At 33.9% G+C, this 19,143-nt stretch overlaps 1 protein-coding gene across 1 annotated transcript; it reads right to left on the bottom strand.

Annotated features, from left to right (window-relative positions):
- Positions 1 to 4,723: 4,723 nt before the first annotated feature.
- LOC130646236 (ribosome production factor 2 homolog) lies at positions 4,724 to 11,408 on the bottom strand. Its single transcript, XM_057452411.1, has 10 exons — positions 11,355 to 11,408; positions 11,058 to 11,190; positions 10,874 to 10,911; positions 10,767 to 10,806; positions 10,610 to 10,691; positions 9,374 to 9,450; positions 9,177 to 9,276; positions 7,516 to 7,618; positions 7,006 to 7,150; positions 4,724 to 5,215 (listed from the first exon to the last, which is right to left on the bottom strand). Exons 1-10 carry the CDS (start codon positions 11,369 to 11,371, stop codon positions 5,036 to 5,038), a joined length of 915 nt encoding a protein of 304 aa, XP_057308394.1. The 5' UTR covers positions 11,372 to 11,408; the 3' UTR covers positions 4,724 to 5,035.
- Between the last annotated feature and the right edge of the window lie 7,735 nt (positions 11,409 to 19,143).

The raw sequence follows: 19,143 nt of genomic DNA, 5'->3' as shown, positions 1-19,143 counted from the left end.
TTACGAGAAATACCAACATGCAGTTTACTGTGCGGTAGAAACGATGGAATATGTTTACAAAAAACCGGCCAGTGTTTATGTCCGTTGGCATGGACCGGACCAAGAGCAGAGTACGGAACCGGTGCTTATGAAGGAAGAATACTTGCTGATCATTGCAATGTATATTGTCCTTACACTGACACAAGAAGGTAATGAAGTTTAACTTTATTCATAATGTTTAGAGATGACAGGGTTCATATCGCAAAAGTCCATGATTGTCCCCATTTTTTTAAAAATACAACACCAACAGGATAAAAGGATATTATTACTCTGGTTTTGGCAAAAGATAAGTGTTACATTAAGACTGTGTTATCAGGCTTTTAAAATCCCTTAAATATAGTCCGTAATGACGAAACTTTCCATTCTCTAATTATCCAGGCCCTGCAGATTAATTTTTGTTCACAAAGTAGGGCCTCAGCGAAACAGCGGTTGATTAAATTTATAATTTTGGTAAATTTAGGAACGACTTCTGCGTAAGACACGATTACATCGAAAGGTTGCAGTATGCAGGACATACAGCTGGCTAAACTGGTTGGACTATAAAGCGAATTACAACCGTTACTCAAATATAACAAACTTATTATGCTGCTGACAAAACAGAATTGAGCTGGAAAACAAAAAAACTCGGCTACTTATTACGCTGGACGTGGTAACACAAATCTCCTATAACAAAAAATTGGCTCGAAAGACTTGGCTTGGATGGGAAATATATATATTTTAGCTTGTGAATATAATATAATCAAACTTGTTAAAAAGAAAACACGTATACTCTACACTCAATCTTTTAATTTCCCAAATATGACGCAATGAACTAAAAATAACCGATGATGTAATTGCATCAAATTAGCCCACTACGGAACTTATTATACCGTCAGTTCGTATTGAGATGATAATTCAACTCGCGCTTCCGTTTCAATCACTTTAAAATTCATCCCAAATATCCTGTCATTAATTTTAAGTGTCCTTGGAGATGTTGGTAGCCATAGAAACCGAGTTTTTCATTCATCATCTTGGTCTGTTTTCTGTCTCTTTTGATTATCGCCGTCTTTTGACTTTTTGCCTCCTCTAAATCTTTTCATTTCCAAACCTTAGCTACTTGACTTGTTTTCTTTATTTCTTGTGCGTTATCTGAGAAGTTTCACGTTTACCAGGTGGCACTGTTAAATAAATTCGATTAGAAGCACACTCTTTTGAAAGTCTTTATCAGTCATAATTCTTGATGGCTTTGTCTGATATTTTTCCTGTGTATGGCTCCGACATAAAAGTAATAAATGAATTTGGTGTAACTGAGATTAGGAATTTTACTGTGTTATGGTGTTTGTACTCTGACCATGTGGCTGATTGTAATTCCAGATCTTTTGGCGTTTCTAAGAAAATCTCAGAGCAATCAATTATGCCAACAACATCACGAAACTCATTAAATTTATCAGGAAGATTTTCTGTGATTCTTTCTTGGTCAGTCATAAAAACTATGGACTTTAAACACTGGGACATAGCCCTGATCCATGATCCAAATATTTTTGAACATAAACCAACTGACACACCAAACCTATCTGCCAAATCATTATATAGTAGTCCTAATCTAAGTCTTCTGACTTTTCTACAGGGTCCACGTTTTTTTTGGAGTTTAGCGTTTTTATTGTTTTCCATTGGAATTCTTACGTATTGGGGTAGATATGGTTTTCTTTTTTTCCAAATGTGAAAACGGTAATAAACATATGGTTTTATTATATCATGCAGTTCATGAAATAATTGTAAAGAATTAATGTTAGCGTTAGCATCAACACCACAATAGGAAAGGTCTTTCTCACAGTTATTAGTGACTGGATTAATACTGTGATTGCTTACATAAATATCCATTTCCTCGACTTCATGATTTTTAGAAGAACATGAAGGATTACGCATTTTTTATACTGAAGATCTTGGTGTTAACAACTTCCTTGTGGCACCATAACCAAGGTTTTGAGTAGGATAAGGGTCAGCTTTAGTTAGTTTTAAATCTTAAGTGTGCTGAACATATTCTTGAATTTTTTCCAGGTTCAAATAACTTAGTTTTTGAGCCTGGTTTTAAACGATTCACAAGGTTGATCCAGATCTTTCTGGAAGCTGAATCTTTCTTGATCGTCGGAAACGGCATCAATGAAAATAAGTTACACGAACATTCTTTTTTGTTGTCTGATGCACTTCACAAAAACTATCCTTTAACTTTTTTAACTTGTAGCTACCATTAGAGCAATTTCTCACTGCACAATGTAACCCCATTTGACCATTAACAGTGAAAACATACGCGAATGCCCTACTGTTTTGAAAATTTTGGTCGAAATTATCGTGTTTTGTAAACATGAAAACACTAATGCGGGAGAGCGTATAATGGTGTATTGTCGATCATCCAAATTTCCCCAGAAAAATAGGTACAAACGCAACAAGTTACTATGCAACGGTTTACTATTTTAGACAAAATGCTTATGAAAACATTTCCAATGCTACCCGCAATTGTAAGATTGTTCAGTTTGAAGAAAATGTTGATTTAATAAGTTTTTAATGAGGAATTATAGCACCACCAAAACAAAGCCTTAAGTGTAAATATGCAAAAAAAGGATCGTTGTTGACATCATCGACACAAATAGAGATTGCTTATTACACAAGCAAATTATACACTCAATGGTACATTGTCAAACAGAAATAACATATCCTCTTGTTACTTCCCATTGCCCATTTATACAACCAAGGGATGTGTTATTGTAAGACGAAATATATATGTCATGTCCTACTTATTTCCCCTCTTTTGTATGCCTTGGGTTGTCTTAGAGATTGTTTCTAGAGCGATTCAGTATCAAGGCGTGTTCTTCAAAGAGTGAAGTTAAATGACGGTCCAATTTATTTTACTTCTACTCGTTGTATTATAAATTCTTTAAGCAAGAGACAGCTTGGATAAAGGTAGTGTTTAAAAACATAAAAACTTTCGAAACTGCACGAATATAAAAAACTACGTTCATTATTTGTTTACTACTTGTTAGCCCGTGGAAGAATCGATGTAAATTAGCACACTGCGAAAAGCAGTTATAATCTTTGGCTCACAGACACAAGGTTGGTTATTATAATATAGATGTTGTTAACAACAAAATATTGTAACGTTATTAAGATCCCATATTTGTTTATATTCGTAAGCGGTTAAGTTGTCATTTGTATATCTTGAAATACAACGTAAATATACCTTTAACGCCATACCGTGAGAGATCTAATAAACGCCCAGTCTCTATTGAAAGACCTCGGATAAGAAACACCCTTAAAAGTTATTGCACAACTTAATAAACGCCTGATATCAACCAAACGCCCGTCGCTAATAAACGCCCCTTGAAGATCTCTAAAATTAAACCAACATCCGGGACGTTAATTAGACCATTTATGGTAACTTTTTGCTCTGTACACATTTTCACTAAATTAAAGTTTCGGGCAATGACCTCTCATCATTTTTTATTGCGATAGAATTTTAAAAAATATCGTTGATAGTAAAAAGACACCTATTACGTAATTGTACAAGAACTGCGTTTGAGCCACAGAGAGAATCACTTAGGTATCAAATTACATTTTTTTTAATATAACTGTCTTATTTTTATCGAGAATATTAATTTGAAAATGTTTCAGATTTTCCAAAATGTCTCCTAAATGATTTGATCATCTGCTTCCTTTGTTTTCTCCGTTAAATGCGAAACAAGACACAACATATCGAAAGGCGATCTTTCCTGCCGAACGTGACCTCTCATTTCGCGTTTTCTTGCTACTAAAGAGTACTCACAAGAATCTTCACATCTTTATTCAAAATTGGAAAAAAGACGGTTTCTAAAATACTCTCTGAGACATACATGCGATATATCAGGTTCTTTGTGACACGTACCATCTGCAACTGACTGTAGTAGCATTGCAAGTGATCTTAAAGAACTATGGTACTTATCGCATATCATTGATGCAATAGATGGAAAACACATTTGCATTGAATACCCAAGTAACCCTGGTACCATAACTACAAATGATTTGACGCTGTGCATACAACATGAACATTATAGTCACATAAACATACCTTCAGTAAAACCATAGTTTCTGTTTCTTATGACTATGGTAAACCCCATTACAAGTCAATAGCTTTCGAGGCATTTTTTAACTTTTTCCATAAAACTAATATCGGCTTTGTCATCGCTCTGGTGGAAACTAAGCTGAAATACATATTGCCAACCTGATTCCCTCCCTGGCTAATAGTGCATCGTATTAATATGTAACCCAAACTATGAACTGTGTACCTCGCAGCATTTTCTGCACAAAAAACAAGAAAAATTAACTCCATTTCTTTTACAAAATTGAAACTTTCTCGGGACTTAACTAAGAAGATAAAATAGTTACTTTTGTGTAGCTATATAGCAGTACAATAATTGAAGGCTCTTGTTTTAGGATGCACATAAAATTTAACATTTCTTTCTATCGCACGTAGAAAAAAATCATGTGTAGAAAAATAAATTAGAATTCAAACCAATGTGACATCGGCTGTAATCGCAAAACAGGCGTCATTGCAGCTGGTTAAGCTATAAAGCCAATCAGAACCGTTACTTAAGATAACGTTAAAAAAAAAAAACTTGAGTTTGTGCTAAAAAATCGTGGCAGAAGCTCTAAGACATGCAAAAAATTGGTTCGATAGACTTTTGGATAGGAAATATATATATTTTAGCTTGTAAATACAATATAATCAAACTTGGTAAAAAGAAAACACGTATACTCTACACTCAATCTTTCAATTTCCCGAAAATGACGCAATGAAATAAAAACAGCCGATGACGCAATTACATCAAATTGACTCATCAAGAAATATATATTATATTGTCGGTTTGTTATTAAGATGGTTATACCAATCGCGCTTCCGATTCAATCACTTAAGCAATCGTTTGATTATCCTGTAACTAATTTTTAGTGTTCTTGGAGACGTTTGTAACCATAGAAACCGAGTTTTTCATTCAGCATCTTGGTCTGTTTTCTGTTTCTTTTGATTATCGCCTTCTTCTGACTTTTTACCTCTTTTAAGTCCTTTCATTTTTCGCGTCTGTAAAGTCTCTAAATCTTGTTTTTGCATGTGGATACGACCAGTCTTGGTGCCAAACACATCATGTTCCACATTTTTAACCTTTCTTGGCTATGAAAATGAATAACAACACGTTAGAATGTTATATACCACATGACAGATTAAAAAAATCACAATGAGCACAGTAGTAATTTTTACAGATAATTTTAAATCTACATATATCCCATTTTACAGAACTGAAATACGAATAATCCTAGCAATATTCAAGAACACAATAATAACTGATTAACGTGGTGTATTTTGAAACAAATCAATACCAAAAATTTTGACATTGGAAAGCAACAAGAGCATTTTTATTTTCAGAATGTATATAAAGGCACATGAAACCTGCATGTTTGAACAGCTAATGTTTTTGTTAAAAAACCCAGCCCAAATTGCAAGGAATGTTTGATAATTCTGTTATAGGAAAAAAAAACATGTACTAATGTTACAAAATTTCGACTGTCTACGTAATAATAACCGTATTTCGTTAGTTCGAGCGAAGAGTAGTGCTACCGAACGCACGAAATATGTTAAAGAAGTACGATATACACTCGGGATGTATGTACAAAAAAAAAATTCTCATGGATTTTCCCAGACCAACAACAAGCAATTCTCAGTGCCTTAAATAAGTAAAAGCTCCTATGCAACAAGTGTAGAATTGGTTAATGAACGGAATAAACTAACTTGTTTTGCAGATTTTACAGGCGGAAATTAGTACGTGTTTTTATTTTTTGAAAAGTTCTGGTTAGTTGTTGACAGTTTGTTATCGAATTTTAGATTTTTGTTATTTTCAGTTCACTCGATTTATATACCGCAGATAATAAAAGAAAATGAATGAAAATACAGAAGAAAAGAGATGATGCGTGAAAACATACGGTGAACACAACAGGAAGCGAACGAAATAATGTTAAGAGAAAAACATAAAAAATAGTTTCAGCTATCGCATTCACATTGTCGATGCAAATTGCAGTGTAATATACTATCAGTGATTTGAACTCGCGTGTACGGTTTGAAGAGATAATTACGAATTAATGAATTCTAAATGAGGAATTGCATACTATGAGTGATTTGAACTCGCGTGTATGGTTTGAAGAGATAATTTCGAATTAATAAATTCTAAATGAGGCATTGCAGGAAATCAAAAATAATGCCTTGCTTTAAGTGATCATCCAAAAAAATTCGCTTGTTAACATCATTGACACAAATAGAGATTGCATATTACACAGGCAAATTATACACTCAATGGTATATTGTCAAGTAGAAATAACATATCCTCTTGTTACTTCCCATTACTCCTTAACATGTTTTTTTAAAAAAGGGAAAATTCAAGATCAACCTGGGATAATGTAAAAAACACAATCAGGCTTACATTAGAGAAACAAATTAAAAATTGGTCGTGTTTTTAGCTTTAAAAGAATACCAACAAACTGAAGGTACAATTACACAAGGACCAAGTTCAGGTAGTTTAATGGTGTTACTTTACTCTCATTGCGTTTAAGGAAAAATAAAAGACTTTCTTTTAATACCACACTAAAATGATTCAGCATGGCTGGGTGACATAGTACGCATATGCCTAACATTTCCCTATCTAAGCCTCAATATCCTTAAAAGCGTCACGCTTATAGAAAGAAAACATGCATATTACGTCGAACAATCACACAGCCAAGGTGTATTGTTGAATTATTACAAAGAAAAAACTACATAACCCTTTGTCACGTCCTATTGTTTTTCCCTCTTTGGTATGACATAAAATACTAACTGCCCACCTTTTGCTGGCGCTGAGCCTAATGAAATATCAATCATTCTTTCGAGGATTAACAAGCTATTAGGACGGAAAAAATAACAAACAAAAATCTAACCTTGAGGGCCTTGGGTTGTCTTAGAGATTGTTTGTAGAGCGATTCAGTAGCAAGGCGTGTTCTTCGCAGAGCGAAGTTAAATGACGGTCCAATTTCTTCCACTTCCACTCGCGGTGTTTTCAAGCCAGACTTTTTTAATAACACTCTGTGGAAAAAGAAAAATACGTTAGCATATGGGACCTTGCATCATTGTCCAAAACTGACATTGTTATTATGTCTATTTTTAAAGCAACAAGATACCAAGCGGGAAGACATTGTCGCACTATTAAATTTCACAGACGAAAAATATGACGGAAATTTTCATGGAAGAAAAATGTTCAAATACAAGCCTTTTTTACTCAACCATAAAATATAAACCGTATGTTTGCCAAAAAAAACCCACAAAAACTCGATGGGTAAAATTAAATCTCTTTATCTGCTTGGAAGTAAATATTGGAAAACTGTCACTTAGCTATCTTTGCGCGCGAATGTCGTTACAAATGAAGTACCAGCATCCAGTACAAAGCTCACCTGTAACTGCGCAGATAGATTTTATCCTCACATGCTGTGAACTGTAAAATGTGTTCAAGACCTTGTAAACGGATATTTTCAACTTTTTCACCGCGCCAAAAATCTAAGAGAAATTGACATCAAATAATTAGACCACATGAAAAATACATAACCTTCAAAGTAGCTAAAAACGGAGACATTTTTTGAAGAATTTGAAATTTGAATATTTATTAGTATACGAACTTCAGTAGTTTATACTGAGAAGTTCAAAGTAGAAAGATAAATAAGAGCACGCTGTAGGTAATTGCTCGCTGCTACAGAAGCATTATTGAATTTTATTACATATATTAACTACATTAAAAAAATGTTAATGTGAATATTTAAAGTCAGCACAAAGACACCGACACTGTGGAATGTTTCACATTTGTAAACAAATGCTCTTCAGCTGTTCTGCAGACTTTCTCATTCACGTTGCCATTACTGCCGATGCGAATGCCGACGTGTGAACAAAAATTCTGAATATAAGTCAACCAATTTTTGTTGACGTGGCTTTTCTTTAAATTGAATGTAACCCAAAGATGCAAAAGTTTTGCCCTCAATTTCTCTTCTTACTATATGTTCTTCGTGTATGGGTGCAGTGTGTGATCACAAAACAAACTCTAAATTATCAAAGTGTGCAAAGGTTTTCCGACGTGAAGCAAGCAAATGAAATGTCAAGTCGGCATTTTTTTCCCGACTTGAAATAAATTATATTAGAAATTCAAATGATGAAAATTGTTCTAGCACTCTGGCGAAAATCTTTTTTTTGGAAATAATAAAGTTGGTCAAAAAAACAAAAACAAAAAACAAAAAACAAAAACAACGAGACGTGAGGTTCATATTCCATACTAGATAATTTAAATATATCATAATTTATTCAGAAGGATCATTAAAGGGGAACAGGGATCGGAATTTTGTTGTTGTTTTTTGGTTGAAATGAAAGAGTATGATGCGACGATAACAGAAAATGTATTTTTTATTCTCTCATTTTACTCCAAAGGCTGATTTTCATACAGCAGCATTTTTCGCCCAGTCGTAAAAAGCGTCGTGACTTTTGATCTACGCATGCGCATTGTCGGATTAATTCTGCTGACCTCGCGCTTTTATATGCGTTGGTGCGATTGGAAAAACAGTTGAACAAACTCTACTTTTTGCGAGCGACATTTTGCATGCTACATTTTGCGCTTCACCTTAACAGCCACTTATATTATGTAAGAACATTTTAAAAAAGATTTTTATTTAAAAATGGCTAGCAACAACAGGTACGGCCTCCTTTTGTTTTGAAATTCTAACCAAAATCGAATAAAAACAATATGTCAAATAAACAAAAATACGTATTAAAATAAGCCATTAATAAGTCGCATATACATTGTTACTTCTGGACGGAAAAAAATCTGTAAGTGATCTGAGTAAAAACGAAAACATACACGAACCAGAGGAAAGCAAACACATAAGAAAACATAACACCATTACAATAAAAACAATGTTCCCACAAATACCATAGAGTGTCCGAAAAATGCCTTGCCCTAAAAAATTAGTTTTGTTTTTTATTAAAACCTACATAAAAGTAATATGTTTTGGACATTTTAATTTTAAGCGAATAATTTTCGTCTTAACTTTTAGGAATTAAAACCCCTACCTACCTATGAACAAGGACTTGAGTCTTCTATATTCTATCTTATTCTCAAACTCTTCACCAGAAAACAGTAGGCATGGCTTGGTGCCAACGGTAACTTTATGAGCCTGTGTGAAATAAAGTATCGTAAAAATATACATATACCTAAAATCTGCACTGCATGTTGCGACCAGTCTGCTGAACTGATAAATAAATTTAAAATACCTTAAACTCAGATATCGGTTGGTATCTCTCTATACCAAGTTCAAACATATCCAGCATGTGGAAATCATAAAAACAACCTTCAAAAAAATAAAATAAAAACAACTTACATCTCTATAATAATTGCTGTCAATTTAAAATGGTTGTACCACAGCTTTATTTCGGACCCGATGCATAGAATACTCATTACTTCTTGCAAACAACCAAAAAAAGATGCGCGAAATAACGATGCGGGAAAAGGTACGACAGACAAATCCTTATGGATGTTTCCACAGGATGGCGTCTTGTTGTTAGGAAACGTGCACATAATTTGGCTTAATCTGCTCAACTGTTCTTGAGGGTGATAATGAATGGCTAAGTTCCTCAGTAGGAATAATATACCGTCTCATCAATGCTAGTCCCCTAAAGGGGCTGCGAAACAGCTTTTGGTTTTCAACTTCAGTGACCTACACGAAAGTCGAGCTATTGGCGGTGGAAAAGTTTATGATCACCGAGAACAAAAACAACTTAAATTATTATAAATATCATATTGGGCATCCAAATAAAACTAAAAATGACAGAAAAGTTCCCTACATATCTTGGATATCCATCATTTTTTTCAATATAAGTATAGTTACTGTGCTTTCAACTCAAACTTTCAAATAAAATAAACTCCAAACCTTTTGAACTAGCTAGCTGTATCCTTAAAATTTTTGCATAGAAACACAGACGTTTATTGAACAGAAAGCCAGTCTAAGCAACAACAATGATTTTAAAATTTTTTTAGAGGTATTTATTACCTTCATGAAGCTACTAACATAGCATTTTTTAACAAATACAAAAAAGTTGTGTTGTTGTGTTGTCTTTGCTTTCTCGTCAAAATAAACTTTTGATTTACTGATTTTTAATATATTTTACAGACCAAACCTTATAAGTTAAAATATTCATTTTTTTAGGAAAATAAAAATAAACAAATTCATCATAAAAAAATATTATTCATAAACAAGTTGTCTAGATGTCTATGGTTCTAAACTGTGTATAATTTTTTGCACCATGATCTTTTTAGTGGTCCGTTTATTACACGCTATTCTTCGGAAATTGCAGGGATTGAGCTTATTAAATCCTTTGGTAGCCCCTGTAAGGGAGTATTGAAATTTCTGATCTTTATGAGTAAAGTAAAATTAAGTGGCCCAAGCTTTTTAGGACACAACGAAGGGATACTTTTCCATGCAGGTTTTTTTCAACTTAGTTCTTTCTTACCAAACACTAGGTTATGCGGTCTCTTCTTGGAATGTGAACCAAATACCATGAGGGATGCATCGCTTCGCTGGGAGAAAAATTCCTAAAAATCACCAATTATATCTTTATTTTTTATAACAATGAACGGAGAAGAAAACAATAACTTCAAAAAACTTACCAAAGAACTCTGATCCTCAAATGGTCTTAAAATATTTTTTCTAAAACAAAACAGGAAAGTCATGTCCGAAGTAAATAAATAGACATTCTGTTAATAATATGCTTTACCTGTGAAACATTGTTGCATTTGGTTTTTTTAAGGCATGCTAAAATGAAAATAAAGTTGGTTGCATAAAACAATGAGTTTATACTCTTATATCACTAATTTATATCAATATTATTTACTGAAACTGATGGTCGGTTTTTTCAGTAATCACAGAAATTGAATGATAGTCCTGTCAAAAAAACATACTATATCTCTCATTGCTTGAGTCACCATTTCACTTGTTTTGCCACCCCGAATAAGCATCACTGTTTTGGTATTTTCTTCAAGTTTTGCATCTCTGTTTAATAAAAAACGCTTGCCTCTCTGTGTTTTTGGTTTTCTGAAATAAAACAACAGGCCGTTTTCACTCACATCAACAAAAAACATCCATATAGAAATTCTGTTAAATTCCGTTATACATTTTGGAAATTTAACTTCAGTAAAAAATCATCTCTTATAATTTCTAGGTACACTTAAAAAGCACAACAACAATTTTATACTTACGAAACTTGTGAAGCCATTTTATGCTTTACTTTATCTTTTATTGTTTAAAATAATCTATAGATGAATGCATTAACATAAAATCAAAGCAGGGAGAGTACCTAAAATACTCTAAGGTGACGAAAAAATAAAAAAACGGAGAAAAAGAACAAGATTTGTTTTTGGGGGTCAGTGAGTCAAGCAGCAATCAAATAATAACTCCACTTGCTAACTGCTGCACAAAAAAATTTTATTAGAAATTCGCAAACAGGAAATTTTTTGACACAAGATTTATATAACAAACAAGTGTGGCAGTGCCTCTAAAAAGAGTATTTTGAGAAACTAGTCGGTGGCCATTGCGTGTCTCACTACTTGCAGTATCATTTTGCATGACAACATATTATACAGGTATTATGATATATATAGACAGTTGGAAGTGGGTATGATTTAAAACATAGAAATTAGGACATAATTAGCAGTGTGTTCTATTTCAGAATGCTTCATTACAATCAAGAATGCTGATCAAAATTCTGGCCCCCCTTTCCCCCTCTTGGTTTTGCGTTTAGTAACTCTTTTTGAGGTTGCAAATACCTTCTTATACTCTCTGACTTTAAGTTAAATCCTATTAGACACCCTTGGCCAAATTTGAAGTTCCCATCTTGTTCAGAAAACAAAATATTGACCATTTCTTAAAACTAACCATCGAATTTATAGAGAAATCCTTTTAAAATGAGATTTATAATTGAATGAAGATATGAACTTGAAATTTGGAACACGTCTTAGTTTTATTTAATGGATTACTTCTACAAAGTTTCAACTCTCGATTTCCCCAATTTTGACCTATTTTTCCGATTTTGTCCTAGAAATAACTTAATGCCAACTTCGCGGGTAATTTTCAGTATCTAGCAGCTGAAGTATTTAAGAAACTGGAAGATAGGTTGGAGACATTATAGCATTTACTTTTTAAAAAAATAAATACAGAACGTTCAAAACGGCTATGATGATCCTATAAATGGGACGCATAATAGTTCACAATTAAGTTCATCATCATCATCATCATCATCATTCTCGGCTTAACGTCCGTTTTCCATGCTAGCAAGGGTTGGACGGGGTATATTAATGACACGCTTCCAATCTGATCTAGACTGTGTTAGATCTAAACTTAACTTACTCTGTATCAAGTCTGTCCTTATAACCTCCTGCCAAGTCTTTCTCAGTCTGCCTCTGGGCTTTGCCCCAGAAACTATCAAGTCTCTACACTTTCTTACCCAATTATCCCCCTCCATTCTTTTCAAGTACCCCAGCCAATTCAATCTTCTTATCTAGATAACATCTTTAATTCTACGGATACTTAACCTGCTTCTTAGCTCACCTGAACTCTTTCTGTCTCTCAGACTGACATTACACATCCACCCAACCATTCTCATATCATTCCTTTCTAAACGGTCAAGATCTTCCTGCTTCACTGGCCATGTCTCACTACCATGACCCCTGAAAAACATTATACCTCCTGTTTACAGACAAGTTGGGTAAGTAATTTAAGCATTGTCTGAATGGTTAACAAACAAATGTTTGTAGGGATCTGGCTGGTTTAACAGTTAAGGGTATTTGGAACATGTTATAACTGTGGGCTGATCACTCCACCCCCTTCCATCCACAACATTTAATAGGCTTTTCCAAACGTAATCAAACTTGGCTAACCAGTCGTAAATGGAAGAAAATGACAACAATAAGAAATTGTCCTATCAGCACTTTTTCTGCAACGCCAGATTGAAATGTGCCCAAGATACTTAAAATATTTCCAATTTCTACAAAATTAGCATTACAAAATGCTATAAATAAGAAAATTTCATTTTTCTCGATTTTTGGGCAAATCTGAAGCAATCGCGAAATTGGATTAACCATGTGTCCAAACTTTACAGAATGATTTCTCTTGATGAAATAAAGTTGTGTTGTTAGTTTCGAGTTCTACGCATAATCCTAACGAAAGTTTTTTTATTCCCCGATTATCAGGGAACTAAACAATCAAGATAAGGTAGAAATATGGAAACAGTTTCCGTGTTGAGAAACAGTTTCCATATTAAGAAACTCTTTTTGTGTAAAAGCTTAAAATGTTTAGTTTTTGAAAATAGAAAATAAATTCGCCTTTCACACTTTGAATTGTTGACCAATAAACTGTCCAACTGATAAACTTAAAAACATTATATAAACTAGGGTGCATTTTTAGGCAGTTGGTAAGTATTACAGGTCGAGTAAAATTACCCGACCGAGTTATAATCTGAAATTATCTAATTATGAAGACATGCCTTAATCAGGTGAGTACTTTTTCTGCTTTGCTTGTGGGAAAACCTTTGCCGATTAGCCGCAAATGCCTGCATATATAAGGGCGAGTTCGGGCAACTTTTCAAATTAAATTTGCGGTTGTCTTTCGAAACCCCCCACATTTTCTTGATCACGCCCGAAACATTCCCGAAATGAATTCTTTGTAACATACCATGCAGACAACAGTTGGAAGGCGTTTGAAGATAAAGGAGTTAATAAAGTTTATATATATAAGTTATTTATCAAGTAAATTTTGTTAAAACCATCAAAAACAGTTCTTTTAAGAACTTCGCTACCACATAGTAAATTTATTTTAATTGTTATAGTTTTTTGAATTATTTGTGGTGAGTTTTTGAGTGCTTTTGTTTGGGTCATGCAGGTTTTTTCGAGCGCCCACACTTTTTACAGTGTATGCAGCTTATCCGCGCCTTGGTGTTTAATCTTCATGCTTTCTCTTTTCACACTGCTCTCCTTCTGCAAACATGGGTGCATGTTTTTGCATATGAACTGAATTTCCAACTGGATAATGTCATTTATAATGTAGTAAGTTTAAGTAAGACTGAAGTAACATGTGCCATGACTTACCTGATAGGTAATCTTACCAAATCACACTTGCCTGTGATTTAGTTTAAGTGCCAGACTGTTAGGGGTTCTCTCACTATTGGCTTGTTATTGAATTTATCCCTGTTAAAGTTATTTTACTTGTACAAAACTACTTCTTTTTTTACCAGTTTTTGAAGTTGGAAACAATCTGATTATACAAAAAAGATTTCTGAATTCTGAGAGCTTTTTCATATGTACGTGGTGGGAACTGTTTCCATATCCTTCTTATTCGTTTAGTATTTACTTATTCAACTTTTAAAATCAATAGATAGCTAGCTGTACATTAACATGTATATTTTCGATCAGTTTAAGTTAACGTTTATGAAACACAGAAGATTAAAAAGGTTTAGGAAAAACAAATCACACAACCGCCACTCCACCAGCACATGGCTTGGTTGTGTTGTTTCGTGCAGGGCTGGTCAATTTCATGATTGAACGAAGTTGGACAACTTTGTACAAAATTGATCACATAAGCAAACGGGAAATAGAAAAAGACAGAGCAACCTTGTTCCCAGCGCTTGGCGGAAGGCGAGTCATAAAACATCCTCCAAAACGACCACCGACCTGATTTAACGCCGATCAAAATGATTGCCAGAATGTGGCACCCGATCCCCCCTGATACTTTATAGAAGGCAGTATCCAAAAACGACGGTGCTTCTTAGAATTATACATTTGAACATTTCTTTTGCCGTTCGTGTAGAATGCAGCGCCCAGAGTTACTTAGGACGACGCTTTCTACAAAGCGCGTTCTACAATGCGTCGGCGCACATAAATGATGTTTGTATCTTAAATTAGAGATGTTGATTTTGTTTCTAAATAGAATTTATAAAAATATTTTACACAAGCTTAACAAAAGACCAGGAACTGTTCTAAATACAGTGGAATCTCTCTATCTCGACTACTCTGTGTGGTCCGCGAGGTATTTTCCTTTCTTTATCTCGAACAAATTTTTTGGTCCCTTGCGAGTTCGAGATAGAGAGATTCCACTGTATGCTTTAAACACATTAAAAAATTGATGCGAAACTTTCTACCATTAGGCAATTAGAAAAAAATTAAGAAAGAATTTCCGTTGTTTCTTGACCCAACAGGAAGGGTCCATGCCCAGAAATCGTATGGACGTTTACCACTAGATTCAAAAAAATCATCGAAATCTTCACAAAAGTCCATGTTAACATGTGCACGCAGTCGCACTACAGAACATAAAGCTCATCTAGCAACACTAAAAACGAAACATGAATAAATCAGAGCGAAAAAGAGGATCGTAGTGATTTTAGCTATCCCTCACAACATATGTCATATTCATCGGTGGCCGGTATATACTGTATATTATGGAGATTTATAGTCATAAAAAATAGTAACAAGATAAATAAATTACACATCTGGACATCCAAAAGAACTAAGTTTTATAATTTCTTTTAGTTGCGTATATCCAGGAATTGCTGCAAAAGAACAAAACAACTGCTGCATAAAAAAAGATGTTGTGATCAGTTCAGGATTGGCAATGCCTACAGAAAAGAACAAAGGCTAAATTTGGGAGCATGAGATGCTGAGGCATTTCGAAAATTTTGCACCTTTCTAATTAAGTGTCATGGTGGTTTGAACATGCACATCAAGAGTGAATTGAATTCATCTAAAGAGTTGAGACAATTGCAGTTAAAGATACAACAGCCACTGCAACACAGATACAACCGTCAAGTTCTAAACGTCAAATGAAAGGACTATCATAAACAGAATTTTAAGTGATATTGTTAAACTACATTCTCACAAAGAATGAAAGTATCGGGGATGTTGTCAAGAATTTTGGTGAAAACAATAGCTGCTGAAAGTCGCCAGAACTCTCAATTGATATCTAGTTTTACTGTGAAATCACTAACAAAGAAATACAATATGAAATTGCCATGCTGCTACAGGATGATCAAGGGAAGGAGCAAAACATGGCAAAAGCGCTTTATTTTCGTGAAAACATTATGAGATACAACCTATATTTTTCAAAAAAACGCTCCCACAAATACACTTTAATGTTGTCAGTTAAAAAATATACTGCTGCAAATGCACCAGTGCACCACCTCTGAATTCGTCCCTGTGGTATCAGAAATATAATCAACTGTATTTAGCGACTGAAAAGTGAAAATCTTGCAATTTGCTTATGGAGGTACCCAAGTTCATCGAGCAAAAATTCAAGATTGAACTGCTGAACATTAAGCTGTTAAAATATTAAATATCTGAATTCTGAAGTTGTTCTTACATTCAGAAATGATAACACAATAATCAATGATAAGAAAAGTCAGAGTCCTATAAAAAAAAGTGCGTTGATTGGTATAATTAATTCTGGGTTGAAAAAAGCACAAAAAGCAAGAAAAAAGCACAAAAAGCACAAAGCAAGTCTAGTATCTACGAAGGCCCCAAAATTAGGAAAGATTAAGTATCTACGAAGGCCCCAAAATTAGGAAAGATTGACATGCTAAGCTTAGTAACAATTACGATATTTTACCTATATTGTGATGCTGACGTGCTCAAATCAGATCTTATATTCTGTCCATCTAGCTTGTCCAAAAGTAGCGATTTGGCAGCCTGCTTGGCTTCAAAACATAGGTCATTTGACGCTTTCGGCTACATTTGAAAAATGGAAAAATATTGACATTGTCTTTTTGTCAAGAATATAACTAAATCGTTTTAAAAACTTTAGAACTGTTGCGTGAAAGTGATAATTTTTCCAAAATACGTACTTACCTCAAGTGAATAAATCTAAAGAATAACGAATGGGTATAGAATATCTTTTTATTAATCGTAACCAGTCTCATAGGAGTAGGTTACCTCTCGATCTTCTGGCACAGAGTAACTAAAGCGTATCGCAAATAAGCATATTAATAACATGTTGTTAAATTTAGAAAGAAATGCTGCCAGTATTGGTATCTTTTTAAAGGTGCATCACCAGTCACAGAAAGTGCATAATTATCTGATAACACGGGCATTCGGCGCCATTTTTCAATTAACTTTTCCACATTTTTGCCTATCGCACCTGTTTCTTCATTTATCTTTTTTATCTTTTCCAGCCTTTTTAAAGCAGATTTTTCGTTTGCTTTGTTTATTTTTAAACAAAATTTTTTTTGAATGTTGCAAATTTTTAAGAGCTTTTAAACTTGATTTATTTGTTTTCTTTCCAAGTTCTCTTAGTTCACTTTCTATTTCTTCTAGCCTTGTCAAATTGCGAATAGTAACGTGGACATGAACATTTGTGTTCCCGCTTTTTCTAAATTTGTAAACAGAATATACTGCAAAAAAGCAACATAACACACCAATGGCCATCACAATTTTACCCCGCCACAATAACCAGTAGAGCTTCTTTCCAAGAGCAACATTCTTTAAACTGTCAATCTCATCTTTCGAAACACCTAATTCTGACAGAGTTTGCGTCATTTCATTCCAAAATTCATCATATTCATCATTTGATAATTCTAAAAGACCGTGCGAACATTTGTTTCGAAAGATCTTCACTCGCAGAAGATTAGCAGACAATGATCTGTCGCGAGGATCTGGAAAAGCAAGCCAACCCAACTTTGGTGGTGGCAAATGAGAGATACTCTGCATCAATAAAAACATTAAAGTTATATCGAAAGATGTGATATCAATAATACGTGATTTTGGATGCAATCTCTTCCATTGTCGTGCATTTAAAATCTTTTTTTTGCGTAAGTTTAATAATATATTTTTTAATCGCGGAGTTTGTAAAAATTGATAAATATCTTTTCTATTCGCTTCTGCTGTTATTTCTCGTTGAAAAACTTCTTTAAAAATATGTTCACTTTTATCGAGTAGCAGTTGTAGTCTGCACCTAGCGTCCTTTTTACCAATACTGGCAGCATTTCTTTCTAAATTTAACATCGAAAGGTTAAGTGCAAATGTTTCACAGGTAGATTTAAAGTCGTAAAGAGGTAAAGTATTTTTTTTATTTATCTTTCATAGAGAGTTTGTAAATTGGACAAAAAGTAGTGACTAGAACCCAAAAAAAGGGGCGTATTATTGGTCCAAAAGATGCTAGCCAGGTCGTTTTTAAATTTTCGCTATGGAAATGGTTAAAAAACTTTCCACATTTTTTTAGAAGAACCAGGAAACCAGCCTGCGGTTTTTTCATGTTTACCTTATTTTTATATTTAAAGATATTGTATTTATCTCAGTTATTTTACAGTAAGTAACTAGTATTTAACCACAACAGTTAATTCTTTGAAACTCTTTCTTTTAAATGGTGCATTATCCGATGCGTTTTTGGGGGGAAGAATGTCATAAAAACATAAAAACGTCCTTCTTATCTGGTTCTTATTCTAGTTTCGGCTAAAAGCTCGCACAAAATCCTGATCTTCCGGAACTTAAGATTCCTGTCTCGGAAGCAGTTACAAAAATTGACGGTTAATCTATTTTTGATCTTTTTGTATATACCATCACAATTTTTAGTCATGTAAATTTTAGAAAATCATTTTTATGATGTTGGCAATAACTCACGTATATAGCAGGCCAGCTAACTAAAAGTCATTCCAGTAGATAGCCATAGACAGACAACTGCCTAGCTACAGCTAGCTATTTTGTACCTTTTTCCCAAGTTTTTCATTTAGTTCGGTGTAAGTAACTTTTATGCTAGCCACCGTTATTACATTTTTATGTGGTTACAGTATAGTAGCTTCTTTTTACTGATGTATGTTGCAAATCCAAATACATGCGAAAACTAGATTTTGATTTCATGATCGAAGATAATAAAGTTTGTGATGGACTGGCCTACGGCTAACTACATGCGTTATTTTACTGGTCGAATTGCGCCGAAGGTTTGGGAAATATATACAACAACCACATCACAATGAAATTAGTCTTGCTTAGATTTGTTGAAATTTTTAAAACT

This window comes from Hydractinia symbiolongicarpus, chromosome 5 (assembly GCF_029227915.1).
Source record: "Hydractinia symbiolongicarpus strain clone_291-10 chromosome 5, HSymV2.1, whole genome shotgun sequence".
Classification (NCBI taxonomy): Eukaryota; Metazoa; Cnidaria; class Hydrozoa; order Anthoathecata; family Hydractiniidae; genus Hydractinia; species Hydractinia symbiolongicarpus.
Note: the sequence above shows the minus strand (reverse complement) of the source record. Positions and strands in the feature narration are given on the sequence as shown.

Coding starts and splice junctions, on each gene's coding strand:
- LOC130646236 (XM_057452411.1), bottom strand. Junction 10,912..11,057: donor CTCAAGCAATGAGAGATATA/GTATGTTTTTTT, acceptor TTTTCATTTTAG/CATGCCTTAAAAAAACCAAA. Junction 7,151..7,515: donor ATCTATCTGCGCAGTTACAG/GTGAGCTTTGTA, acceptor CTTTTTCCACAG/AGTGTTATTAAAAAAGTCTG.